This window comes from Dermacentor albipictus, unplaced genomic scaffold, assembly GCF_038994185.2.
Source record: "Dermacentor albipictus isolate Rhodes 1998 colony unplaced genomic scaffold, USDA_Dalb.pri_finalv2 scaffold_20, whole genome shotgun sequence".
In the NCBI taxonomy this organism is placed as follows: domain Eukaryota; kingdom Metazoa; phylum Arthropoda; class Arachnida; order Ixodida; family Ixodidae; genus Dermacentor; species Dermacentor albipictus.
The window spans coordinates 4455874-4478722 of record NW_027225574.1 but is presented as its reverse complement, the minus strand read 5'-3'; the positions used below and the strand labels follow the sequence as shown (position 1 = coordinate 4478722).

The 22849-nt window shown below is 47.7% G+C and overlaps 1 protein-coding gene across 5 annotated transcripts in view; it reads right to left on the bottom strand.

Annotated features, from left to right (window-relative positions):
• Positions 1-22849, bottom strand: part of LOC139052213 (rap guanine nucleotide exchange factor 2-like) — a 784545-nt gene that overhangs the window by 275231 nt on the left and 486465 nt on the right. Inside the window, exon 1 of one of the 5 annotated variants that reach the window (XM_070529296.1) lies at positions 3962-5276. The exons of the other annotated variants lie outside the window; for them this stretch is intronic. Coding sequence (XP_070385397.1) covers positions 3962-4065 — 104 coding nt within the window. The 5' untranslated portion in view covers positions 4066-5276. Of the gene's footprint in view, positions 1-3961; positions 5277-22849 lie in introns of those variants that run through there. 5 annotated transcript variants of the gene reach the window in all.

The following is a 22849-nucleotide window of genomic DNA, read 5'->3' as shown; positions in this document are numbered from 1 at the left end:
GCTACAATGTGACAACCAGCTATGACCGCTGGATACATGATAACAGATTTCACAAAACACTGCTTCAATTCATACACAACACAGGCCTCACAGCACACATATAATACACATATACGCTCCAACAATTATGCCTTAAGGGCAAGCCTTCATCGCAATAAAAAAAAAAAGTGTATAGTGACACTTAGCTCATTATTTTTCGTAATGTTCGAATGCATTCGCGCGGCGTATCGTCTCAATATCTCATTGCGGACAAAGAGCAGCGATGCGACAGAGAGGGTGCGATATATACAAATTCAATGCGGTACGTTCAATGTCGCTGCCTTATAAAACGCAGCGTAATGCGCAAGTACACAATTAATAACAGATCGGCCATTTCAGCCCTCTCCCCCATACCCTTTCACTTTATTTTTGATTGTTTCCAAACACGAACAAAATAGCAAAGAAACAAAAACCCGCATAACTAATAAAAATTGTTACGCTAGAATTGCTTGGTAGAGCGAATTCCAACCAATCGTAATGCTGGACATATTATTAGCGAAGGCGACCGGCCAATAACAAAGTACACTACCGAACGAGAAGCCTTTTCTTTTTTTTTTTTATTTCCCCAGAGCCGAGATAATGTGAGGATTCCATTTCAATAGCCATTCCTTGTCGTGCTTCGTTAGTGTTCAGAGCGGCGCTCCGCTACCGGCAGTTATCGACGGGATGAGCCGGCCGCGAATGGCGGATGATGAGAGCGGCATAGGATCGAACGCAAGAAATCGCGACATTATAACCACCCAGTAATGGCTCACAAAGACTGCATGCCGGATAGTAACGTGGTTCCGCCACGAAGAGGAGTTTTCCGGAACCGAGGAGGCGGCCTGTTCTGTTACTCCTTCCCTTGAGACGCAAAACTGCGCAGTGCCGAAGGTAACGTCACTAAAATAACCCAGTGTTTCCTAAACTGCGAGTCTGCGGCACTCGGGACGGCCAAGTGAATGCATTAATGAAGCTCGTAGCAGTCAGCGTATATCCCGTTGGCTTTGAACGCACGGCTCATAACCTGAACAAATAACGTTCGGAATGCGAAGCATTCGCACGGTGCGCCGCATTCTAAGCTCTCCCGAATCCAAGCCAAGAACTGGGCTGCTATCTTGCACACGTTCGAAAAGCCGACGTTCGATTTTGCGACGCGCGATTGTCCAGGCTGCGCCGATATTGCGGCCTAGGCCAATCTAGTCCAATCGCGTGAGGCGAAATCGAACGTCGGCTTTTCGAACGTGTGCAAGATAGCAGCCCTGTATACCTCTGCAAACAGCCGACACCGGCGCACAACGGCTGCGCACGGAAATTGAAGACCACGCAGCGAAGCTATTTACTCTTTTTGACGGACGCCCGCGGGATTTCATTTAGAACATTGTGCGCAGATGGAATCAGCGAAGCAGAGGAAGGAGAGTGTGATGGATAATTGGGCTAGCGTATAAGTCCCTATTGAGAAAAGAGAGCGTTGCGATCATGAAACGCGACACAGGAGGGAAAGACTAGCGCCCTCTCACAACTCACTGAGTCGTCAGTTGGCGCTTGTATATGAGTAAACTGTGCTTCCTCATCGCAACGCTTTATTTTTCCCAAGAACAACATCATGTGGGCGTGACAAAGCATATTCAGGTCTCAAGATGAGCTTTCCGCTAAGCGATGCTTGCTAGGCGAACTTTCCTCACCTTTGGTGGCTGTGGTTGACACTGCAATTTAAGGGGCGAAAAGAAAAGAAAAAAAAGAAGAGAGAAAAAAAGTTCCTTTTTTTTTTAACAGTATCACCGCACTTGTGAGAGTGTCCCATGCATTTTCAGTAAAGTGTATTTATGACGGCCTGGTTTTTCTGTAGTGGCGTCAACGGAAAACGAAATGTTCCATTTTTATGTAGTTGCTGCAAATTGCGCAGATACGCGTGTGTGCTCTCCGACGATTTCTAGACTTAAACTGATGCAATCTCACCTATACCTCATCTAGAATTTCACCGTCACTTTTGTATAGCTGGACAAGTGTGGAAATGGAAGAGCTCAAGGAATCGCAAAGATCTATAGAAAAGCAAGGTCGCGGCAGAGTATGGACCACTAACTTTTCGGGAGGTGCCAGGATCAGAAGGCCTCGAAACGAGCGCTCAAGGTCAGTAAGTGAATAATTACCTGAATGAGGTAAACTATGTTGAATATGCGCCATTATATACGTGTTTGTTTGTTTGTTTACGAACACTACCTGTAACATGCTTTGTGACGGCGCTCGTTGCGAGAGGCCCATCGGACAGCGAGCGCCCCCAGCTTGCGTTTCCGTATACATACAGAAGCGAGAGCTCCGCTGCGGTCGCCTCTCTATTAAACTTTCAACGTGCAGCAAGAAGCCCCACAAGTTGCCGCCGTTCCGCACCGTCAGCGAGCGACACGAACCCACAGCCGCGGGCAAACGTGACTCCTGGAGATAAGAAACGCCGGCTGTTCTCCGGGAGCGCAGTTATCAGGCGCACAGTGCCGCTGGCCGGAGCGAGAAAGTCGGTCCGCTAAGGCCACGGGCGACCAGAACGGGCGCCTCATCTCGAGCGCTACATACGCCCGTATGTTGCCGTCAGATACCGCCACTTGCGTGCCGGAGTAGCGGCAGCTCCTCTTCACGTGCTTACAGAAGGCGCGAATGCATGTCACCGAACACAAAACGCGATGGAAACTTCCCGGTATCGGCGGTATCGGTAGCAGTGAGCCTCACGCTCTCTTTGGAGGCCTCGCAGTCACTGCCGCGTTTCATGTGCAGCTCGTCGAGGCCGCAAACGTGTTGGACGTATAAGCGCGAGTGCCTTATCTCTCAGACCCACAGAGACGCTACGTGGGCGCAACACAGATCCGTGAATCGCACGGGTGAGCGCGTGTGGTCCAACGCCTTATGTGTAATCAACAGCTATCCGTGAGACATCACGAACAGTTTGGGTGCGTGTCTGTGGGTGTATGTGTCGTTTGTGTGATCACTGTGTATATCATATTCTCCGCCCAATACATGCAGCTGGGCATGCCAAGTAGCCAATCGCGCAAAGTCATCCCGCTTATCATTGCGGGAGAAAACTAGTACGCGGAATCTCGGTTGCACATCGTGTAGTGTGCATGAAAGTTGTGTGAATTTCTCACTAATGCCGAGCGATGAGCTCGAGCAGGTCGATTACGCACCACTGGCACACATCAGTTTGATATAAATTAAGGGTAACATGTGTTTTCTTTCCGCAGTCCGCGCTTTCATTGCGGCCCGGTAACGCAGTGCGAGCTCGCTGTAACAAAAGGACTTACAACAAATTCGCGAACACTGAGACATCATCCTCCTTTACCCACAAATGTGGGAATGCTGGTTAGGGGAGAAATACCTCTGCCCGCAGCTGTAGGCTATCTGCAACGCAGCTTCCATCAAGTGCCACGCTCTCGTGTTTACTGACCTTCTACAACTTTTATAGCACAAAGCCTCACAGGACGAATTCTCTGCTACAGAAAACGAATGATCATGAATCTGTCACAGAGGCACGCGAGGAAGAAAAAACAAATAAAAAACGCTTCAGCGCAGCTGGTCGAGAAATGAAAAGGCAGCCTTTTTTTTTTCCTCGAGTCACTAATTATGCGCAAAATACTAAACCCAGACGCTCAGTAGACGGAATCGTACGAGACACTGCGAGCTTGTCGCAGGGTAAAACGCCACAGGCAGCGGATTACAATACGGTTGATAAGGCACAGCGGTAGAGCTAACAAGGCGAATTCTCTATTGCAATATGTGCGGAAGTATGTACCACTGGCCTTATGAGCATGAGCAGTTAAGTAATTTTTAATTCCAAGCAAGGAACAGTGGTTTTCCATCGCTCGTGCAATGAAAAATCACTGCATAGGAACTAAGGCAACCTGAACGGTCAACATAACATCTGCCTGCATGAAATGCAGGTCTGTGCGCATCGTACCTGAGAAACATGGCGTTCCCCTGGAGCTCCGACAGTACGTCATCCATGCTCTTCTGCTTGGTAACAAGGGGCCTGCCAGAGCCCCGAGCAAAGCGTTCCGTCATTTTGACGACTTCAGATGAATGTCGCACCGTCGCTCACAGAAAAGATAGCTCCTCTCGCGAAGTAGTGGTATCCGCAACGACGGAAGGACGGCCGACGAGCTTCCCAACGTCTCCTTCACTCTGAGCGAGCATAGTTTTCACATCGGCCACAGTCCAAATCGCGGGCCTTCGTCTCTACACATATCACAACACCGACACGAAAGCACGTCCGCAAGGGTCAGGGGGATTCGGTGTCGCGACGCACCTCATCAAGTGCCGACTCGCTGACCTTAACAAGTGTACACCGCAACAAATCGTAACATGCAGCGCACGAACAGATAAATAAAGTCGGTGGCGCAGGACGACGTCTGCGAACTGAACAAGGAAGTCAGGCAACGGTAGCTTCAACAGCGGCCTGGTCCGGAATTATGAAGCAGTGGGCAGGAGCCACGCAGGCTAGCAAGCATCGTAACGAGACAAGGTTTCTGCGGTTCAATTCAACGCGGCGCGGTTGTTTCGGTTAAGCCGCTCCCAGGCTGCGCGCGCCGTCATCCCGAACCGACGGGCCGATCACCGGCAGATTCCGGAACCCCCGTCGCACCGGCAGCAGGAAGCCTCGCCCTCGTCGGAGGCGCACTCTTGTCGGAAGAGTCCGGCATTCCTCGCGCAGGGCGCACACACTGGGGTCAGGGGTCGAACGCGAAAGCCGATCCCAGCGGTCAGCAGCCGCCTCGGCCCAAGTTTCGCGAGAGCTTCTCTTCCCACTCTCTGTGGCTCCCTTCCTCCTCTGGCAACGCAGTTCGAGGCTGTTGTTGTTTGTCGTTTCGTTCCGGATGCCCCTCACTCCTTGAAGAGCAGGAGCAATGGCAGCGGCAGCAGCAACTGGCGCGGGTGAAAAGCGAGCTTGCGTAACCGAAGCCACCACCCGGGTACGCCGCGCCTCGCGATCGCTCCCTTCGGTCCCGCGCGCGAGTGAGAAGCCTCCCTTGTACGTGGTCAGTAGAGACGGCCTAAATGCAATCGCCGATTGGACCGTCCCGTTGTCTCCGAACGATGAAAGCAAACAGGTCGAAGAATTGGTTTTTAATTCAACGAAATGTGATGGCCGAAGAAAAAAAAAAATACCTCGGAGTCGTCGAGCCTCAATGTACAGCAACCGAAAAACGGGCAAGAAAAACTACACTTGGTCCGTTCAATGCTATCATTGAAAGTCACAGAGAAGCCTCCTTTGATATAAATCGATAATATAAAGGACAATGCGACAACAAACAAGATGTAGCAAACAAGCAAATGCTCAATACAAGGTGGACGCAAATGTTTACAAATATGAATCCTTCCTAGTTCACTTGGATCATACGTTGCTGCCAGAAACCTAACACCGCCATTCGCTTGCTATTCGGGCATGAGTCACAGCTCCAACAGTTGGCTTGTGCCGCCGACACGCCGGCATCGCTTGTCGTCCGTGCTGTGACAGCAAGCGATGTGACAGACGGAGCGCCGCAGGGAATGATACCACAACTGAAATAGGGGACGAACGGCGACACCACGTTAGGCCCGTGGTTCACTGGAAATACGGACAGGAAGGTGGCGTCATTCGCACTAGCGATGCCGTTACAGGGCAGCAGAAAGCGGCAACCACAAGGAAGAAAATTGGGAAAGAGCCTTCTGCGAGGCAGGCGACTGAGAGACACACTCCACTAATCACCCACCTAACAAACCGCAACACTGGCGAGAGAAAAACTGTGAAAAATGGAGGTTGGATGGATGCCGCTCGTTCTACCAAAAGCTACCCAAGACAGAAACTAACCAGTTAGTACACAGTGGTGGCTGCGTCGTGAAACGCGGACATGCGCGCGTCGCGTCAGTTCTCGCTTTGGCTCCCGTCCCGTAGGAAGCAAAACATTAGCGAAAAGCACAACGCAAAGCGACAAGTCAAGAGAACACGCGCACAATGCGCCAGGTATAATAACGGTGCCTCGTATTCTTTTTTACCCGAGTGCTAAGCGCGGACCCTGCTGGCGACAGAGAAGACAATGCGAGAAAGAAGGCCGGCTGACCGCACTCAAGTGCTCACGGAAAAGTTTCTTCCTCAACGCGGCCCAACTCTTGCTTGCGAGTCACGGCGTTTATTCAGAAAAGGCGGCAGTGAGAGAAGAGTATAAGGTGCAAGCGAAAGACGAGCACCGGCCTCCAACTTGTCCCTTCTTTGCTCAGAACACGCGGCGAAGAAAGAGTGGAAATGGCGAGGTGGGCCGTAACAAAAGACCTCTTTCTTTCCTTCGTGACCTGAGGTGACCACGCAATCTTTTGTTTCAAAAACAGCTTGGGCTCCAGCTATAGCCCTCGTGTAACTCAGGTAAGTGCACAACCCGGCGTCAAACGTGTTACGCAAATGCGAAAGATTATGATGCTCCGCACATTGGGACAAGAAAGTTGCGGACACACAGTACACCTCCTGATTAATTGTATTTCGAGCACCCCTCACTTTCGATTGCTTTCGTTTGAAAGAACGTGACTGCCAACGATACTAGACAAAGGGACCTCTACTCCGGCAAGCGTAATTAACTAATTATTCAGACAAATGGTTGACTTGCAAAACATCTTGGCTCAGAAACCAAATACATAGTTCAAGCTCCCCTACACTGAAAACAGAAGCTGAAGTACAAATGCACGAAGCTTGGAAGAAAGCAAGTAAACCTCGAATAGTTACCAAAACCTGCGCATCCCGAGCTTTCAACAATGAAACGGAGGAAAGTCCACACTGAAAACCAGTACGCTAGAAAACAAACAAAGAATAATAAACAAACTGGCCGTTAACCACAGGCCTGCCGTCGGTGCACGTTGAGCTGGTTTACGCGAACAAAGCCGGTCAACGCGAATACGCACTTTCACGTACAGGTCACGCCGGCACAATAATCGCGCACACACAAGTACAGACGGGCACAGGCGTAAACAAACGGGGGCACGTAGACTCCAACTCGTCGCCGAATGACGGACTTCAAAGGCACCGCTTAAAAGAGTACATCGTCACATCGAGTACACCGCGCGATGGACAAACCACCACCGCCGGCGCCCGCAACAACAAAATACCTCCACTTAGCGGGACCTCCGCTACAGCCAGCGCACGACTCCTCGCCTGGCGAAAACCGAAAAAACGTGCGAGCGCGGGCAGCCCACTGCGCACGCGCACAGCGTTTGATGACGCTGCTGGCGACGGCGACGCCTAGCGTCTGGCTCGAGAAGCTCGTTCAAGCGGAAAAACCGACAGCCACCGCCGCCCCAGCCGCCGACAACTGCCGCGCGTCGCTCAACCGACGCTCGGTCGTCGTGCACGCCCAAAGCTCGCAGCTGGTGTCTCGTTCTCGCGCGACGTAAAAATGAACGCAGCAGGCTAGGAAAAAAAAAATATATATATATGCACAGACAGCCTGTCCAGCGCGATCAATATGCCGCTCGGAGAGCTCAACACTTCCAGGCACGAAATTGGGTCCTTTAGAATGGACGGAGTGCGCAAAATAAAAGTAAAAAAAAAAGAAATAAACGTGAAAGCGGACTGATTTTCCCCATTCTTAAGGCAACGCGGATTGTATGTAAAGTGGTATCGGTCGCTTTGCCGTATCCCCTGCTAAAGAAACTTGAAATGTACGGATTCCGCGGAACGGTTCTATCACTACTGACGTCCTACCTTACACTGTAAACGGAAATAACTCCGAGGTGGGAGTATACTGCTTGTCCTCTAGCGACCCCCCGGTTCGGAGTTTATTATGCTCCGTATGATCGGAGTAGAATTTTTACTCCGTACGAGCGGAATTTTTGCGTGGAATTATGGGAGGTTTTTTTCTGTCTTTTTTTTATTTTTTGCTTTGCAATTGACGGAGTTTTTTCGAGGTGCAGCGGGAGTATAAAAAGAGGCATCGCGTGAGTTTGCGCGAACATGTCTACATGCAGAGGCTGCTGGTCAAATTTCGAAATATGCACACGAGACCGCGTCAAATTCGGCGAAACAAGTCAATGAAAGCACATATATCATGACATACATAAACATTCCAGAAACGCCCAATGCATGAATTTGAAAGACATCCCACGTACACGCGATACTCAAGATGCAACGGTGCCAGTATATATAGCCACGATACTGTGTGCCTCGAAACCGCCAAGGGAGGAGCTGTGCTGTTTTCAGAATTACGACTCACATGCTCGTTCATACGAGATCTGCCTCTTTGAAACTAACAGAATACCTTAATCAACACAAAACTGTTAATTCAAAATAGTGAGAGAAAAAAAGTTAATGGCGTTATTTTTCAAAACTATGCCATTCTGTGAGTGCTGAAGCGACTTCGCACACTGCCGGCGTTCGCGGCCAAAAAGTAGTGCGTTAGTTACAGTAAGCTAGAAAAATGTAAGTGCATGTGCTGCATAGCAAAATTACATTTTTTCGATATAGTGGTAGCGTAGCAAGAAATTATTACGTGGGAGCATGACCCGCAGCAGCCGACGTAACACCGAAAAATGCGCAGACATACATTTTATACACCGCACTACTTGCTCTGAGTACAAGCAATCTGTCTCGGTTGCGAAAAGGAGCTACATCGCTGATCTGTCGAGTGAACACCTAAACTCGTAGCCAGCAGGCATGCGTCTAAATCAGTGTCTCGGATAGAGCGTAATGTTAATGCAATATCGGAAGCAACGACGTGACCAAAACCTATATGCGCGATAACAATTCGATTCACATCGCTCAATAAGAAGCTTTATTTTAAGCACACATATATACTTATGTCCTACCGTTTTTCTTCGGGCGAGGATATCCGTTCACAGATAAATAAAAACAGTTGCTTGCACTCCGGTCTTTCTCACTGGCAACACAGCACCGCAACGAACTTGGGTTACGCCATTCATGCGCGACTAGCACGGATGTCGTCGCTCGAACAGTGGCTGCTGTTGCCATTGCTACGCGGTCCTTACAAACATTACACGGGACGTTGTCAGCATGTACTCAAAAAGACATAGAAGTGGCATTTCACGTACTGAAGAACACAAGACAGGGTGACGCAGCACGGAAACACAGCCAGAACGTGAGCCGACATCACGAGCCAGTGAGCAGCTTCGAGGTATACCTAAGCCTTTTTCCGCACTTGAAAACGTGGTTCTTGCAATCATCGTTGTCAGCAGAGTGATCACAGCTAATGTACTTGAAGCTGAGATACAGTGAGCTTCAGGCATGCCTATAACACTTTCTGGAAGGAGATACGGGAAACAAATTGACGAAACGCTGTCACGGAACGACACTTCACAGACGTAAACAAACCGTCAGCCATGAGCACTGCCCGCTCCGCCGAACGCGCCCGGTCGCTGGCGAGGCGCACAGCCTCATGGGAAGCGCCACGTGACTAACCTGTATCGGCGGAGGGGAGTTTTTCAAAACTCCCTGTCGGAGTTTCACGGGATAACAAGATTTTTAAGCGGAGTAAAATCGCGTCATGTCGCCTTAATACTCCGGCAGCTAGCCAGCGGAGTGAAACGAGGGAATGGCGCTGTTTTGCTCCCATACATCGGAGTAAATATTTGAGGAGGGGAGGTTTTAGGGCACATCACCTCTTAAAAACTCTCAGCTGGGTTTATTTTCGTTTACAGTGTAGTGAGCGCAAGCAGTACGTGTATTTAAATGGCTGCTCTTCTTATATATTACCAATCTCTGCCGGCGTACCTCAAGGGAGTATTCTGGGCCCATTTGTTGTTTACCTTATATTTGAATGACATTGTTAACGTCGATCCTATGGTGAAATTTGTCATTTATGCTGATGATGTGACACTGTTATTCTCTGCAGAAAGTACGGATGAGCTGACTCTGAGAGCGAACAGAACGCTTGTGGAATTAGATACATGGGCGCAACTTGACAAATTGAAAATAAACGTTAGTAAAACGAAGGCTGCCATATACCGTGCGAAAAACAAGAAAATTAACATTACCTCAGACATTAACCTGCAAAACTCAAAGGTAGAACTAGTAAGCGCATATAGATACTTGGAGTGTATTTCAGTGAAAATATGACCTGGGACATTCATATCGACCACGTTGTGTCAAAACCGTCTCGCATCGTTGGATTGACCTACGCCAACAGATACATTCTACCGTCAAAGGTTAAGCTTCTATGGTACAATGCGTGATTCTACTCACATATGAAATATTGCCAATTAGTTTGGGGGAACACAAACAAAGGTAATTTGCAAAGAATCATGATATTACAGAAAAAAATGTTACGAAATGTTGAAAACGTCCCCGTGAGTCACCATTCCCACCCTCTGTTCTTGAAGTACTGTGTAACGAAAATGGACGAGCTATATCCCTTTGCCTGTGTTCACGTTATAAGCTTGAAGTAAAAAATAACAGCTATTCCCTATTACGGTTGTCATCGCTTTCTAAAAGGACCACACCTTATGCGAATCGAAACACACAGCCATGGCTAATCAAAACGTGCAGAACCGGATACGGACAACAAATGGCAAACAGAACGCTACCGCATTTGCTAAATTTCTGCCACAAAAACGGTTTCCCTCCCGAAACAGCATCGAACCAGAAACTGAAATTGTTCTTTTGTAGCAAAGCTCCTTTCCCATGCCAGAATTTCATGTGGTTTTTTTTATATATCTGCGCATGTACGCTATATGCATTGCAATGTACCAATGTACTGTTTCATACTACACAAATGTGTACCGTTTTATTTTTCGTCTTTTCCTTCATTATGTAGCGCTTTTTACTTGCAGTCTTGTTTTTTTCATGTTTGTACGTTTCCTTTAACATTGGTCTCTCCCGCAGTTAACAAATTTTTTATTTCTATAGTTACTTATTCTCACTGTTATCGACAAGTTATTGCTGCATTACTATTACTATTTGATTGTGGTTTTTATGTTGCCATGCGAAAAGAGTTCTGTTTCTTCTATTTTGTACTCCGGGGAGCTGGGAACTATCCAAGCTGACTTGTCAGCTTTTTTTCCCGCACTCCCTCACTTCATGAGTGAAATAAAGTTTATTATTATTATTATTATTATTATTATTATTATTATTATTATTATTATTATTATTATTATTATTATTATTGCTCGGCGGAATCTTAAGCCGTCCCTACCTATATGACGTCAGTGGGGCGAGCTATCCGATTGGCTGACCAGGGAGCGTGATTGATAATTTTTCCAACTTTATGGTAAACAAATGATGTTCGTAATAGTTGGAATGTTAGTTAATTTGTTTTTATAAAAAGAAAGTAGCATAAAGAGAATGCACAAGAACAACTTTTCAGTACACTTAAGCACTTCCGGCACACAGCAAGTGTCGTCTGCTTGTGTTGTGTTACAACGTGCTCCGTCTTTGACGAGAGCTCCGCCGTCAGCGTCGGTCTGTCTTATCGCGAGCGCTATGATTCGACTTTGTTGCGTTGTGGACTGCAAACGTAGCGATGGCAATATGTCAAGCTGCGACATGTGTGTGTGTGTGTGCGTGTGTGTGTGTGTGTGTGTGTGTGTGTGTGTGTGTGTGTGTGTGTGTGTGTGTGTGTGTGTGTGTGTGTGTGTGTGTGTGTGTGTGTGTGTTGTTAGGAATGGCCTGCCGAGGTGGCAACATGCAAGTTTTCGCAGCCAGCTGCAGCTGCGAGCGTGGCGAGCTTCCCCGAAGATACCATGGAAGCCTTCAACACCCGCCGCGGTGACTCGTTTCGTAGGGAGCACGAGGTGGCGCGTCAACAACCCCTCCGCGCCGCTATGACTAAACGTGATCGGCGGACCGATCGCGTTTAGTCATGAAAACGCGATCGGAACGCGTTTAGTGAAAACGCCAACGCCTTCACGGTTCGACTGAAGCAGGGGAATTTCCTGGAAGGAGATGCCTTACGGTGCCTTTTCACGGGCCTTTGAAGACGCCAGACAATGGACTGCGGCGGAGGCCACTGTGCGAGGTCCGCTCTGGAATTTAGAGGCACCGGCTGGGGTCAGGCGCGACCACCTGGCTACGGGGACGCGCTCAACTCGGGTTCTGGGAAACCAAAGTGCGTGAGCCCTCCTGCTCGTGTCGACTACGCCCCAACGACTATGGACAGTCCGATTGGACAGCCGTTCCCCTCACCTAGGGATCTAGGGAACACGAAGTGGTTATAAGCGGCAGTTTGTCGGCTGCTAGGGTGTGCTCGTGAGCTGTGTGCTCGTAAGCTGTGTGCTGTATGTTCGTTTTGCGTGCTCCATTTGGGAGCCACGCTAGACTGTCGATGTATCTCTTGTTTAAAATGTAAATACTGTAAATAAACCCTGTGCGCCTAGTTCCTCCCAAGTTCCTCTGTACGACATTCAACCCTTACAAATGGTGGCAGCGGCGAGATCGTCCGACAACTCCTACAACTGTATGCCAGCTGTGCGATCGTTTTCCAAATCTTACAGTGTGTGTGTGTGGCGCGCACGGAACCTTACGTTAATACCTTGTGTAAAAATAAGAAAATCCCGGTCAAGTGATAGGTACTGCCAATGGCCCAAGTTAGCAAGTGTCTGGCCGACATCCGCACGCTGTCACGCTGTGCGCTCTGAAAAGGAGGACTGGGACAGAAGCCGACCGCATCTCGCGACTTGTCTGGAGGCACCAAGGATCGTCTATTTAATGCGAAGCGAGGTCGTTCGTATGCAATTAAGCCCATTAACTTAAGTGTCTGGATGCAACCTCGCGACTGCTGGTAAAAAAAGGCGCGTGCTCTTTGGGGGACTTGTGTCAGCTCAGTGTTTATGACGCTCATAATCTTACACAACTGAGCGGATCGCGAGCACAGTCAGTAGAGACCACCTTCCGTCAATTAGATTAATTCAAATACTAGTGATCGAGGCTCGCAGTGCGCCAGATTCACCTGCTACAGACGGCTCTGGTCTGAATTTAGGGGAGGACTTCGCGTTTCTTAAGGCCCGTGCCTTATAGTGACAGTTCCAAGGGATATTTTCTTCTTTTCTTGCTACTCCTTTATTTCGTTATTTTTTGAGCGACTCGTAGGAGTGGAGCAGCTGAGGTACGTAATACCTCGACCTTTTCTTGTCAGCGCGCTATTTATGACCGAAAGAAAGAAGAAAGAAAACACTGCCTGTATAGAATAATAGTGAACAGATGTTGCTACAGAGACAAGAGCGAAAGGACTGTGGCTGACAGGAATATCCGTGTGCATTCCATGTAGACGGATACATCATGTGACGCTGCGAAGGCATCGACTGCTTTCTATGCATGTTATGACCATCAATGCATAAGTAAAGGGTCGTTGAACTTTGGCGTTTGCCCTATGTGCATCTTGGTGTATGTCATCTGAGTATGGTGGTACTAAGTCATGTCCACAATGTTTTCTACTCCTCAACGTTTCTGTAATCGTACTTGACGCTTTTTCCTCAAGGAACCACTTGTTTCCACACTAAATCTTCATCAATGATGGCCCCTTTCAAAAGTAATAATATATCATGTGTTCCTTTGTGACGAACAATGACGTTGAGTACTGACGTAAGGCAAATAGAGAAACACAGGCCTCGGGCTGGCCGAGGCATCAGTGGTAACGCTAAGAGCTATGATGGCAACGTTATATAGTTACCAGATATGAGTCATCAAACAAAACCTTTGCAAAACACGTGCGTTATCAATTCCGGCCCTCTCTCCTTGTGCGCCTAGCTTATATATATATATATATATATATATATATATATATATATATATATATATATATATATATATATATATATATATATATATATATATGTGTGTGTGTGTGTGCTTGCTTCGTAAACGCCGCGTTTCTGAACCTGGCCCACAAATTTCCTCCACGATCATGTATCAAACGCTTTGTGATGTCTACGTTTGCGCTGGTAGTGGCTAACCGGGTAGAAGCAGTGACTGAGGTTTGGAGGTACAATGGCGACTGGCCTCCAAGCGAATGACACGAGACAAAAGTCGGAATTACTGGGAAACTGAACATGTGCACCTTAAAAGCGACAAAAAAAAAGAAAGAAAGAAAGGAAGTGCTTACCTCAAAAATAACTGTGGAGTCAGGCTTAAGGTTCCAAAGAGCTGCACCTTCGCTATGACATACATTTTATTTGCAACAATGCGAGAGGTATCATTCAGACAGCTTTCTATTCCGGTTGACCTCCCTAGCTCCCTCTCTTCGTACGCTCTCTCTTATTCAAAAATTATCAGCGCAACCATAGAACCCGATTTTCTTCCTCCTGCTTTGCTCGTAATATCTCCATGTAGTGCACCATAAGCGTCTCTAAACTTCCGGGCTCCCTCCTCACCCTGATCGCTGCTCTAGATGATTGCGAGTAATTTTTTTCGACTTCAGTGCCTGAGCAGTAACACGCAGATGTGATGTTGAAAATTTGCTTGAAAGTGATTGTTACGGTCTTCAATACTTCGCAATAAAAGGACAATATACGCAAAGATCACACTTTTTGATGTTTAATGTCAATAGAGTTGTCACATGACTCTTCTCTCAGACGGAAGCAAAGCTCGGATACTGCCCTCATTTCAGGATGCACATGTCGGGCAGATTCAACGTTCTGAGAAATTCATAGTTCGCCGCAAGTTCAAGCCGTGGCTGCTTCGCGAAACCCAGGGAATCGTGACTCACGCTGTCATACACTGTACTCAGTGGGGCTTAGCCAGGTTCTCATTTTTTCTTCCTCTTTTTTCAGAAAAAGGGGCTGAGAGAAGCGCAACGGCGGAAGAAGAGTGACGCTGACGCAACACGAAAAACGCACATCGTGAGTAGTGGTACGGAGGCTGCACCACCAGCTGATCACCTCGTTCCCAAGCCGCCCATTTTACGCGCACATACAAGCTCACGAAGTAATAATACCAGAGCCCTTTAGTATGGATATTAAAGGACTCGGTCTGGTAACGCGATTGCAGTTCAACATGCCTGAGAAAGCAGGTGACACCCACATTCCCCTGACGCTATATAGCCGAGAGAGAGGCGTCTTGGAAAACGCGCGAACCGCTGACGCTACGCCGCATACCTGCAGCGTATCTGTCACACATCTGCCGTGTGCACGCAGCGCCACCGGCTGGTATACAGCGCAGCACTGTGCATCGCGTGCACTCAAATTTCGGCGGCAAATCGGGGCTATGACCCGCGACTGTACCGGCCCCGAGGAGAAAACACGGCGCAGGAAGAAGAGGTGCTCAGCGAAAGGGTGCACAGTGGACGTGGCGAGGAGAAACGGTGTGGAAGGCGGGGGGGGGGGGGGGGGGGGAGCGCAGGGCGGAGGCCGCAGGAACGTCGCGCTGTCAGCCCGTGCGTGGGGCGCACCGAGGGAGAGCCCATCTTTTATGCATTCGGCGCCGAGGCATCGCACGGTGGCGGCCAAGCTGCCGTGCGGTGATGGAAGGCCGCACTCTGCGCGCCTGGGCCCCGGATATATGTGCCTCCATATTCGGCGTAGACCAGCGTGCATATCTGGCGCTCCGTATATTTAACAGGGAGAGGCCTTCTTCTTTCCTTCTTTGACTTTTGTTGTTTGCGCGGTTACATGACGCATTCCAATATGATGCGCTCCGTATAGTGAGTTGTGCGCAGCGACGTCGGACTGCATCGAGCAGAGCGTGAGGTGCGTTCGACGTAGTACATACCGACCCAGTACGCACGCGCGACGAGGACGCGAAGGTCCGCGGTCTTCACCGAGCAGGCCTGCTTCTTTTCTCTTTCTCGTACACGCAAAGCCAGTTAGCGCGCCACGACTTCCGTGTAATAACAGCATGCGGCACAGCAGCAGGATGCTTAGGAGGTTGCTGCTATAAGCTTAAGGCGTGACCGCGTTTGAAACCCCGCGTTTGCCAAATATCGGATCGAATGTCCCTACGGACTCGATCGAGCTGCACGCAACTGCATTGAGGCGAAATATGGCCCGCCTGCCTTTGTGCGTGTGTGCATGCGTGTATGTGTGTGCGTTCGTATGTTGCACAAATTTCGGGTCAGGTTAGTCTTACGCGGAGATTGATGGACCAACGATGCACAAAAAAAGGAAAGAAAAAGAAAACGAATTTAATAGGCTGACTTGTCTACATAACAAGCCAACACCAAAATATAGAAAAAGTCATAAAAGAGGAAGATTCCTCGAGGAACAAGACACGCGTATACGTTCCCATCCACGCCGACAACATCCTCCGGAATGAGGCAGTGTTCCGAGGCATTCACTGTCGAACAAACTGACACATTCTTGCCGAAACGATTCACGATCGAAAATGTGCTGCGGACCAAATGGAGTCGATATTGCTGAGTGTTCTCGAAAACGAAAGACACAATGAAGGTGCACAAAAGAAGCGCAAACTGTTACGAAATCTGAATCAATTGAAGTAGGGGACGAACGTGGCTTAACTGGCACCAAAATCAGACAGCATATTTTTACTTGGCATTCGACTACAAACTGCCTCTTTTTTAGAAGGCATCGTGAAAATCTGAGGCGTAACTAACGAAGCTTTATGTTCGTAAGTGCTGTTTGTCATTGACCGTCCGCCTTCGGTAATAATATACAGGGTGATACTTTTCTTAGTTCTTTTAGCCTATTGTAGTAAGTGTGGGGGCTTGCTCGATTTAGAACACATGCCTTGGCGCTGCTTGGCGTTGGCCGGTGATGGTTTTCGAGGTGAACAGTGGTGGCAGCGGATGCTGCACAGTGAAGTGCTGGCGGACCAACTAAGGGCTGTCCAGAGGGCCCGTGTGACGGCAGAGGGGCTCGGCCTCTCTGTACAGACGTGGGAGCGGCCCGCATCAGTCCCAGACTGATCCCTCAGGACCTAAATAAAGTTCTTCATACCATACCATACCATACCATACCATACCATACGAAAATTTTAAAAATCGCCTGTGGCAGATAGCATAGTTTTTGTCGTTGAGCTGGATCATTCGAAGAGGTGGACATTACTAAGCACGATAAATTGAAACACATGTTCAACTAATAAGCAAAATTCGGCTAATTACCTTTCCAATTAATTATTTTACGGTACATAACGTAATTTACGAATTGTAGCCCGTGAGTTTGCAAGACGCATCCCCATGAAATGAATTTCCAGGATTACACCAGTTTCGAGATATTATTTTCCAAAGTATGCGACGATATACGCAGGTGTTCCAGCTAATTTCGTGCTGCAATGCATAATATAGCGTTTTGGTAAAAAAGTAAGTGGACTAACAGTGCATTTTTAAGGCGATATTGATGGCGCATATCTCCAAACTGGTGTCTTGAAATTCTTTCGAAATGAATACGCCTGGCAAGCCCACTGGCTCCCATTTGTAAACTGCAATACGTGCCGTAAAGTAATTAATACTGAAGTTAATTAGTGAACTTCTGTTAACTAGGTGTGTATGTCTTTCAATTTTTTGGTTAAATAATGTCAGCCTGTATGCACAATCCAGCTCAAGCATTAGAATTATGGTACCTGCAACAGGCAATTTTTAAATATTCCACAAAACTTAAATATGATCTCCCTGTATGTCCGACATCACGATTTGCCGGTATCTGCACTTACGAACAATTCTAGCGTAAAAGTTCTTTTGTGAATACGCGGCCCTTATTTTATTCTTTTTTTTTTAGCAACGAAAGTAAATGACAAAAGTAGCTCTCATATTTCGCAGGACGCTGTTACCCATATATTAAACACAATTATAAATAAAATAATAATATGTTGCTCCAATAATAAAGAGTTTAAACCCACATGCTTGCTTTTTTTCTTTATTTCTAGCCAATAACGGTTCACGCACATTAATGTATGAATTCGCAGCCTTTCTCCATTTCTGTTCAGCATCAAAATTAGAACGCGATAGCAGACACCAAGATGATTGTTTGTTTAATAACTGCAAACAATGAACAAAAGTGTTTGCGAGCGCGAGGCAGTGAGCGAAGTAACCTTCAGACAGGACACCAAGTCGACATTCGCAGTAGGGTTCCTTGGTTGCAACAGGCACCGTACGTACGCGTCCTGAAGAGAAGCCCCGTCTGTGGACACGGAATTAAATAATAATAATAATAATAATAATAATAATAATAATAATAATAATAATAATAATAATAATAATAATAATAATAATAATAATAATAATAATAATAATAATAATGATGATGATGATGATGATGATGATGATGATGTACCAGTTGGCTGAACGTACCCTCGTTGAAGAGGAAAGTAATACTAATCTGAACTTATACTATCACACAAAGCACCAATGTGGGGGGGGGGGGATACACATTGATAATTCGGCTTAAAGGGACGCTAAAGTGAAAAATGATTTCTTCTGCATCAGTAAATTAGAGTTATACAACACCAAAAACACCACTCTTACAACGATAAGACGTTTGGCAAGCCAGAAAAAAGCGCAAGAATGAAATACGGGTGACGACGCCTACTTATGTTCCCGCACCTGGGGGCTGTGACGTCATGGATTTTGATGGCGTGTTCTAGGCCCTACTAATTATATATAGCGGTACAGATTGACTACATTATGTTCTAAAGGAACCGAATATTAAATATGGCAAGTTTCGGGAACCTTTATTCAGCCAACGCGGCCCAAGTGCGAAAACATACTTTGGAATCACTGACGTCACGCGGACGTACCGACGATGGGGTTTTGGCGCGAAATTCAAATACTGATACGTGAACCTTCATTTTCTCATCTAATAATCTAACTATTCTTTTGAAATGACTGCCTGCAGGGTTCTCAAACAAAGCTTCATTAGTCTAAACTGATTTATTGTTTCGCTTTAGTGTCCCTTTAAATAGATTCAGGTCGATAGCTACTTTTTATTTAATAAACCTGCTACACTTCGCTTCGCAGATTTCCGTATAGATCATATTACTTCCTTAAATAGCTTCAGTGAACTTTTCTTTTTGCCGTAACGATCAAGCATCATGGCATTACAATATGTCGTGCCCACTCCCCTGCTTTACATATTTATTCACCGAAGCTCTTCAAATATATGCCTTTGCTAATTACCACTGCAGCCGTCAGTATTAGCGATAAAATAGTCTTGGCCTCACCGTTTTCGTCAGTACTCATTAAAGCCCTTGTCAATACAGTTTGCTGCTTTTTAACGTAGAGAAATCATCGAAACTGTGGCAGCAGCGGTGCGGCACTACGAAGTTCTGTGTTCACGAACGGCTAAACGACATCTCACATCGAGGTACTCGTTGCAAGACGTGCGCGGTCTCTTTTTATACCTCATAATTTACAATTAGATTATCGGTGATACGATTACTGGGGGAGAGATTGGGCTTAACCCTGTTTCCTCAAACTGCATGGGGGAGCGAAAACAATCAAGTTTGACCTGAGAACAGAGAACCTTATAAATCAAAAGGCATGCACCTTCAAGTACATTATATTTTAGCCCCCATGCATTCTATGCTGCTAGAGAAGGCATTTGAATAAGTGAATCTTCCTATAACGTCCGTCCGTCCGTCCGTCCGTCCGTCCGTCCCTCCGTTCGTCCAATCAGCCAGCTAGCCAGCCGGCCAGTCAATCAGTCAGCCAACCAGCCAGTCAGTAAGTTATTCAGTCATATTACGGTAGCCGCCGTTCGACCGGTCGGTCCATCAGTCGGTCGGTCGGTCATTCATTCATTCATTCATTCATTCATTCATTCATTCATTCATTCATTCATTCATTCATTCATTCACCGACCGACTGACAAATCGATCGATAGAGTGACCATTATCAGCCATTGACTGAGTGACCAACTGATTTATTAACTGATTCATCTTCATTATCAACCTCTTAGCATAATGAGCGTCGACTTTCGTTCCCAAGGTGCGGGAGGAATATCAATTCTGCGCATCCGGACCGCCTACTGCGTATACGAGCTCGTCCGTTTGAAAGTCAAATTCCTGAACCTTTACGTAAAGAAGCCCCGCAATCGAAACCAACGGCATGCGCACGCGGTGACGTTGCCGAGAGGCACGTATTTATTTATCGGGTGTACACGAGCTTTTCCTCCGCGGCGCGTTTTCGCGCAGTCTCACACCGCGCAATTTCCGTCCTGGAGCTTTCCCTGCATCAACGCATCATGCTTCGCTTACGACGTCGTCGGCCTACGCGGCCAGAAATAAACTGAAAAAAAAAATATATATATATATATATATATATATATATATATATATATATATATAGTTCTTCCTTCCTCCAACCACGTGTAAAGATCATAACACGGCGAACGTCTACATTTGCATCCCGCTTCTCCACGTTTTTTTTTTTTTCGTTTTACTTCTTTAATGGCGCGTCACTTGGCTTGACGCATTCCCAGCCCACAGGAATACCCGCCTTCCGCGTACGCATGTACATTAAAGTATGCGCGCGCCGAGCCCCTAGACAGCACGAGAAGTGGTACCAGCGGTGCGTTACGTTCACGTCGTGCACGTGAACGCTCGCACAGGCAAGCGGGCACTCGCACACGGTCTCGAAGCTGCGCGGAGAAGCGACGCCCCGACGCATGACGCGCGCGCTCCGGAGCGCGCCCTGTCCGAGCGCGCGAGTCCGCGGACGGCATCGCACGTCCGCAGTCCTGTCGGAGGCTGCGAGCTCGCTCAAGTAAGTAGATGCGCAACCGATCAGTTCCGAGTGAGCGAGCCGGCGCGGCGGGCGTTAGATACACACAGGCATGCGCGGATCGGGGCAGCCGGGCGGTGCCTGCCTTCCGTGCGGAGCGGGGAAATTTTTTTTTCTCGACGCCCCATTTTGCCGCTTCGCTGAGCACACGTATAAGCGAGGACCCGGCCGCTCGGACGGAGGCTGCATGTGCCCTGGTGAATCATGAAAATACATCGGCAAGCTACGTTCTGGTTGTTGAGACTGAACGCTCGTATGACAGCATCGCATTTATGACGCCCTTTTTGTTCTCCGGCTCTATAGTGAGACACACACTTAAAGGCTAGAGTTCAAAAGGTAATAAAAGATAAGAAAAGAAAGACGTGGTGGCAGCGCACTTCCCGAGACTCTGCCCGCCACTGAACAACACCTGCCGAAAGGAAGGGAAATCTCAGCGCCTTGGAAAGGCCCGGAAAGCACCGGCAACGTGTCACACCTTTAGGATTATCGCAAAACGAGGTAGTGAAAAGAAAACGCACGCGGTTGAGGCTTCAGCGTTTGCGGCGCTGTATCTGCCCACTTCTAACCTCACGGCTTGTCAGCGATGTCAGTATAACCGGTACGGCGTTTCGTTAAGCGCCTTCCGAAGCTGACAAGTGAAATGCCAAAGTACCACTATACCGAATGCTTTGAAAACGGTATGTTGTGCTCGAAACAATTAAACCTTGTGTGGCAAGAGACCACGGATATTATTCAGTTTCGACTGCCTAAGTTCGTCCTTATAGCCACTATTGACATCGATACTTGAATAGTTTTCCATATTTGCCTTTCCATGCAGTGAGGATGTCGCGCTAGTTTTCACGTGTCCGTGCAAACTAGCGTTTCTACATGCATCGACGCGCTATGCGATGTTCTTCATACAAATTCATTTTACGTGAGGCCTGTTAGCACAACATTATGCTGGTACTGCTGGCGCCCTATAACGTAAAACTATTCCACTATATTTTTATTCCAATCTCCTGACGTCAAATTTGCGTAACAGCCGACTCAAGCACCGGGAGGTGAGCCGCAGGGTTGTATGAACAGACCACTCAAACGCTCTCCTCGTTCATAGGTAGTGATATTTGTTTGCTTGAAAAACGAATAACATTGCCTACACTGAGCGGCTTGTCTTATCTAATTGGCTGACAATAGGCGAGGGGCACGCTCAAGTGGAGAGGGATTCATTGGGGCTGAGCCAGTGCACTGAAAATCGATAACCGGATGAAGAGGGTCCGATTTCCCTTACGTAGCTTGCGGTGGCTGGTCTAAAATCACGGCGGCATGCAACGGAAGGATAAGAATGCCGCTAAAACGGATCCTCAGCAAAGAAGAGTTGGCAGAACGAGGTCGTGAACGTGCCGAAAGTGCTCGAGAACGTTACACGGCCACGCACAAACTTTATTGTATGCGATTAAACCAGCGCTCTCTGGCAGGCGCGAGTTGCCAGTGCCTGAGCGATCGGCAGCAGCCATCTTTTATTCCTTTCGGAACGGGGCAGCCTGCAACTATTCAGAGAAAGTTCAGTTTTGTTCGGCATATTAATGCATTTTTAACGCTTACACGTCACTTTGACGTAGTTAGTTTTCGCGGTTTTGTGACGTCGCGTGACAGGCAGGTGAAGTGGGTGTCGCCTAAAAACTTTTCACCAATAGCGTAAAGGCGTCGAATCATAAATAACTATTTTTCATTTGTTCTTTCCAATGATGCATAATCAGTGTGTACACGTCATATCAGATGGCGAGCTAGTGCGGTTTTCGTAACGTCATGTGAGAGACAGGCGAAGGGGGGTGGGCCAAAAAGTGTTTTGACCAATCGTGGAGGGCTGACTGCAGAATTGGAATAGAAAAGTTTGGAATAGCTTTACGTTATAGCGCCCCTGCTTGGAATCACTAAAGTGAGATTTCCCGTGTCCGAAAGTCACTCCGGTCACCGTGACTGCATCTCGACGCACCCGCCATACTATAATACCCACACGCCGATTTACTGCGAGACGTTTCCACGCTCTGCAGCGCCCTATATAGTTTGGCGTTGTTTCAATTTGCTCAGCGGCAGTTATTACCCCGACTATCAATACCCCGACTATCAATATTCCGACTATCAATACCCCGACTATCTGGTCTAGAATATCTGGGCAAGTGGATGCCTTCTCTCCGTGTCTTCCCTCGCCATTTAGCTTTTCCATTCAT